Raw genomic sequence first — 6440 nt, forward strand, 5'->3', positions numbered from 1 at the left:
GAGATGCTGAGGTGCATGGAATTCCGTGAGGGCAGAACCTATACAACGACCCACAGGACTTGGGTTGACCCACGACTTGTATGAATGTCGAAGGGAGGAGTAAGAAGAGAAAAGGAATGAGAGAGCGTTGTCATGGGAACACCAAGGCAAATCATAAGATGAAAAAGATTTGAAACCCATTCTGTTATCTCAGGCTTTATTTATTCAAGTAATAAATCAAGACATCTGTGTCAAAACCAGTGCAGCGTAAAATGAACTAAGGATAAGCTTTTCAATCCAATCAATACTGTCTTCTAAATACCAGAATCTTTTTAAAAATGGATGCTTCACTGCACATTTGATCTATATTACTGGTAAAATTACTAGATGAGCATTTGTGCATGCTCTCTCTTTGTTCTAGTTTCTTTTAAAAATTCCGCATTACTCACCAAGAAGGATTACTATAAAGACAGAATTGTTGAGAATACTATTTCATGAGCAGAACAGTTTCTAAATGTATGATAGGTCAAAACAAGTCAACCAGGCTTGGGTAATGAAGTGCTTACCCCAGATGAGGTATTAATAAATGAATGCTGCCTAAGGGTTAAGTAGACCAGGAGGTCAGTGTTCAACTCACAGAAGGGAATTTCATTTAACTATAATCTGGTCCAAGAAGGAAATATCAATCATTGGAGGGCAGACAGCTTGCAATACTGGTCTTAAAATTCCGTGGTGGGAATTTGTGTTACTGCTCAAGGAAGGCACTAACTCTTTCATATCTCTGGATTCGTAGCTCCCCACTGAAGTTCTAGTTCTTTCTAAGAAAGGTAAGCCCCTTCTATATGTAAGTTTCCTATAGCGAAGTCACTTGACAAAATAATTAATCTTGAGAGGCAAGCTGAGCTCAATGAAATTAAATCGTTTTAATACTTTTATTTCATTAAACAATGCATTCCCTTTCTGGATTCATAGACTCATCATTAGGATAGAATGTTAGACCCGGAAAGACCTCCAAGAGCAAATAAGACAAGCTGGCTTTGTTCAGTGAACTGGCAGAGGCCACACAGTTGGCAGAACTGGAGCTTCCTTTTCATCTCTTGACTGAAACAAAGACGTTCTACAAAAAATTTAATGCAGTTTACAGACTTACATCTCAGACATTAGTTTGATTTTAAGGAATAACAATCCAAGACACAGAGAGTTAAAACTAGTTTTTTCTCATCTGCTAGACAGGGCCTGCCTGTAAGAAAATAGACCTACATTGCATTTCCATTTATTAGATGAATGGCTAATGTACCAACCCCTGCCTCCCTCTCCTATAAACCTCCTGCTGAATCCTTATCTGTCTTGTTCATCCTCATCTGTCTTCTAAACCCTGGACACGCTTAGAAGGTGGGGATGAAAGCTCAAAAAGTTGATTGGTTTTGAGGACCCATGGTGAAGGAGGAAGGGAAAAAGGAAGACCTAAATAGGTAAATTCGGGGAGGAAATTTAAAGCTATAGGTGAACATTTTATGCGGTTCGTAAAAATGGAATTTTTGGGGACATTTTAAAAATTTATTTACTACTAATTTTCTAAGGCTGTTTATACACCAAAAGTCACTACTATTTTAAGACGTATTATGTAAGGTATGAAGACTTAGTGAAAAACCGTTTTTTTAAATATGTGGAATTTTCCCTAAATGACTATAAAGATTTTTTCCCCCTCTCTTTTGAGTTGGGTCTATTTTCCTTGTCTTTGTATCTTTAGCCCCAAACTGGAATCCAACACCGACAGTTCCTTGGGTTTCCACAGAGGGGCAATGGCACATGGGCCCAACAGATGGTTAGGGCAGGCTCTGGCCCCAGTTCATGGAACATTTTCTGATTCACACTGACAGACCAACCACGGGAAAGTTAAGAGCCCTCCACTGACACTGCCCTGCACTACAATTCCATGTCCTCCACACCCAGGTCTCCACTGCTTCTAGAAAGCCAGCTGTTCTCGTTCAAATGAGCCCAGGTCACTAGACCTTATATTTCTGAGGATCTTTCTCTGCTCTCTCCACAAGAGAAACGGGGACAGCAGTATAGACCACCAGGCCCCAGGAAATGTTGGGTTACCTTTCAAGCAAATGTCGTGGGTTAGAAAGACAGCACGAGAAGGCGAAAGAGCCCTGGTCACAGGGTAGACAACCTGAATGCAGGGCCTGAGCTGTCCTGTCCTAGCCTTGGGTCCCAGCAAATTGCTGCCCATTCTCAAGCGTGATAATAACATGTATCCTTGCAGAATTTTAATAAGAGGAAATAGTGTAATGGAAGCCCTCTAGGTCATAGAAGGCTACAGTTATTTTTACTAAAGCCCAATCATAGAATATATTAAGAACCAAGAGATTTGATGAGCTGCACTCACTCCTTATGATACTTGGGAAGATGTAAGTCAACAATTTTGACTCTGGAGCCCATGATGTTTCAATACTGACAGAATAAATTTAGCCATTTGTAGTACTGGGAAGAAGAAAGTTTGCTCTTACAATATGGATTTTTCTCCTTGGAAAGTTGACGTAAGGACCTCACCCTATAATATGCACGTATGGATAGAGTTTCCTTCCATGTAACCAACATTTCACATTAATAAATATAACGGATCACATTTTTCATGAGTACATCCCCTGAAAGTTCCCACTGTGGACAATCGAGGGCCTCACCACCCATCGTGGACAAGAAGATGTTTTAATCACCCTTTTGACACTTTGCTGCAACTCGTAGAGCTAAATTCCAAAACAGGAAGGGATTGGGTCCTTCTTATATACTAATCTTTCAAGTCTAGATGGCACCTCACTTGCCCAGGGCTGGAGAGGTAAAACAAACAAACAAACAAAAAACCCCCAACTATTTCTGTTGATTTTGCTCCTTTTTCTAACACCCAGCGCTGGGCAGGGGTCACCTGTTTAGTACCAGCCATAAAGCATTTAAAGGACTCATGGATCTGAGGGTGCTAAATTCCCAACTCCTCTCTCTCCTCACAGCAGCAGGAATCACAGTGTCTGGCCAGCAAAGTCAAGGACAGGTAGCCCTGCTCCCTCATCAGACTCTGGGCTCCCAGGCTACACTCACACCTCTGACTCTGTGGCTTTCCTGGTCCTCCCGGGTGTCCCCTTGGTTTTGCTTCTCCTCTCTTTCCCTAGGACAGGGCTACTGAGAGGCCCTTTCATTTCAGCCCGCAAATCTCCATAGCAACTGGAAAGCAGGTGATGTCATTGTATTCTCAAGACGGGAAAACTGAGCCTCAGAGAGCCCGGCTGGCTTGCTTTAGGTAAGGAATTGGACTTGGGGCTTCTAACTTTTTAGCCAGGGATCCTGCAATCCTTAGTTTGGATGGAGCAGATGTCTGGGGGCCCGTTTACAGAGGGGGCTAAATAAGGTCAACAAGACCGGGATCCACACACTTTGGACCAACTCCCAAAGTGCCTCTCCCCAGAGAAATGGCAACAGCTCCGAAAGGCGGGAGGGGAGAGTGGGAAAAGATGGGCTTCTCAAGTCCTCAGACCGGCATTAAAGTACACAAACGACGACTGAGTGACCCCGCATTACAGAGACTGGGCTCTGACACGGGGTATGTCATTCCTCCTAAATCCCTGTAGGAAATGAGAGATGCAGGAATTAGGGTGGAATGTAAACTATTCCTTAAGGAGGCAAGCGAGCACATCTCTTCTTCCAAGAGTTCCCTTCCGGAAAGAACCCGAGCTCATCCTTTCCCCCTGATTCTTAACTGGGGTGACTATGCAGGCCCCCTGTTAACAAGAGAAAAGGAAAGGAGGGTGGCGGGTGGAGGCTTGCGGGGGAGAGGCACAAAGTCCGGAGAAAGCAGACTTCCCTCCAACCCCATGGTACGCTCCTTTCCCGATGTGAATATCATTCCTGTCTTCTGTGACATCTCTGAGCGTCCCCTCTGTGCCAACCGGGCACAAAAGCCCCCTCCTTCTGTCTCACCCCCCCCATTCTCCCTCACTCCCACCCTCGCTGCTCATACACATGCAAAGTATATAGCATGACGCCCATTCTTCTGGGACAGGAAAAAGGAACGCGTACTTTTTCAGTTTTGTCCACCCATGTAGAGAACAGCGCACCTGGGCTGGGTGGAGGGGGTGGGTTTCGGGCACCAGCATGATGGGGACGTTGGTTGGGCCAGATGTGTGGGGGATGAGACGCTAGCAACAGAGCAGGCACGGCCGTGATCAGCAGCAGAGCCCGTAGAGCTAGAAAAGACCCCGGAGGCCACACAGAGTGACCTCTCTCCTTCCTGGGGGGAAATGGGGGATCACGTCCAGGGCTGCGCACCCACTCGGTGGTGGGGGCGAGGGTGAGGGGAAGACGGGAGATAGATGTGGCCCCTGGAAGATCAGGAGCCCACAGGTGATGGGAGGATAAGACTGGGATCCGATCTGGAAGCTTCCACAACTCACTGGAGTCCCTCCCAGTGTTCCCAGTGCCCGTTTGGGGACACCAGGCTCTGCTTTTGTCCTTGTCTTTTCGGAAGGAGCGAGAGGATTCTTGCCTAGCCACTTCTCAATTCCCCCAGGTGAAAGTAGAATTATGAACTTGCAGTTTCTGCATTTCTCAGAGCAGTTATGAGCACGAGTGGGGTGTGGGAAGCCACCCAGCACATTGCAGGGCCAGTTGGGTCTGGGTACCTCCTCTGTCCTCCTCTCTGGTCTTCCCCTATAAAGTCTGTCCTTCCTTATCCGACTTTACTAATCCTGTCTTTGGCAGGAATCTTGGGAAACAGTTATTCACTGTCTCCTTCCAAGCAAAATGCTGCCGGTGGCCGGGAAGGTGCCAGAGCCCAACACTGGGCTGGTGGACACCTCCCTAGACGAGGTGTGGCCCAGCCAAGCAGAGGGGAGACCCGGGGCCGTGGCGGCAGGTCTGCGCCTTGGGTCCCTTTCTCCGAGTGGGACGGCTGCGGTCTGGGGGATTCAGGCTCGTTCTTACCTTGAGAGGCAGAGCGGCAGGTGAGGCAGGGCAGCCCGTGCTGATCTGGACGGCAGGGCAGTACCTGTAGAGCCGCGCCCGTGTCGCCCGCACTGAGGTACCTGTGTCCTCCTCACAGCGCCTGGGGAGCACCTGGCAGGTCGCAGCGCCTGTCCTCAGCACGGCCGGTTCCCTGTCCTCCGCAGCGTGGTCCAGGGCGGCCCGTGGAATGGAGCATCCCCAGACACCCCTGCACAGGGGGTCCATGCCCCACGGGTCCTGGGGGGCAGAAGGGACTGGCTGGTGCTTCCAGCCCGTGGAGGGATCGCCGCTTCCATTGCTCATGCCGGGAGCGGGGCTAGGACACCCGCATGGCAGGGGCTGTGGCCGGCCAAGTTTCCTACAGGCGGGGGCCGGGGGACGCCTGCGGTGTGGGGATCCGCAGACACCACCCCTGCTTACGCGCGGGTCCTGGGGGTTTGCCTCCCCCGCCTTCTCTGCCTTCAGAGCAGAGCAACCAAAAGCAGCTGGTCGCTCTGTCCCAGGGCCTGCCTCCCGCGGCGGGCTCGAAGGAGACACAGCCAAGCCCTGTGTGCGCCTGAGGTCCCAGCCTGCCAAGAAGCCGGTCCTGGGACTTGGGAGAATGTGTCCCTCCTCCAGGCCCCCTGGGGCTGCTGCTGTGCAGGCTGCAGTGGCTGGAGACTGGGCGGGGACGGCCGGGGCAGGGGGAGCCCGCAGCTGGATGAAGAGGAAGGAAGTTTTCATCTGCTGTTGCTGAAGCTGCCCAGCCATTTCCTCCAAGGGGGTAGGGCTGGTCCTCGCCAGGGTCGAGTTTCAGACCTCGGTGCCCAGGGATGCAAACAGCTGCAGCTGTGGGCAGACGTGACTCAGCCCCATGGTTGCCCCGACGGCCTGAGGACGCAAAGGACACACCTTCAGCACCCGGGGGGAGTCTTCGAGGAAGAGGGGCTCAGGGCATGGTCTTGACCGTGAAACTGGACTCTGCACTCACGTCACAGAATCACAAAAACAAACAGATCTGTGGAGAATAATCTACAACTAAGGGTGGGAGTGGGGACAGTCAGGACTTGTCCCCTCTCACCTTTGTGTGTCTAAATGGCATTACTTGTCCTTAACTGCCTCCTTCCTCATACTCGAAATGAAAACACTATCCATTTCCTGGTTTAATCCTAAATTCTCTATTAGCTATTCCCATCACTTGGTGTCTGACCTGTGAGATATCAAGGTTTATAAATGAAGCCTCCAGTAAACTTCAAAGTGTCCTTTTAATCTACTTTGCTTGCATTACTTTTACTAAATACTGTTAAGACCTCTAAAATAAAAGGTATAACAAATAGTCAGAAACAACTTTAACGTTTTAATGAATTTCCATTTTAAATCTTGTGGTTATTTAGGGGTTCTCTGGGAGGACCCTCACAGTCCCACTTCAAAATACTTGGTCCTGTGGTTTGGATGTGTCCCCTCCAAAATTCAGGTGTTGCCAATGT

The 6440-nt window shown here is 49.1% G+C and overlaps 1 protein-coding gene across 1 annotated transcript; it reads right to left on the reverse strand.

Moving 5' to 3' along the window:
* Positions 1–4830: 4830 nt before the first annotated feature.
* Positions 4831–5724, reverse strand: LOC105825208. Its single transcript, XM_012662912.1, has one exon. The coding sequence runs from the start codon at positions 5722–5724 to the stop codon at positions 4831–4833; it is 894 nt and encodes a 297-aa protein (XP_012518366.1).
* Between the last annotated feature and the right edge of the window lie 716 nt (positions 5725–6440).

The sequence above is a fragment of the Propithecus coquereli genome, unplaced genomic scaffold, assembly GCF_000956105.1.
Source record: "Propithecus coquereli isolate 6110/MARCELLA unplaced genomic scaffold, Pcoq_1.0 Scaffold79, whole genome shotgun sequence".
NCBI lineage: Eukaryota > Metazoa > Chordata > Mammalia > Primates > Indriidae > Propithecus > Propithecus coquereli.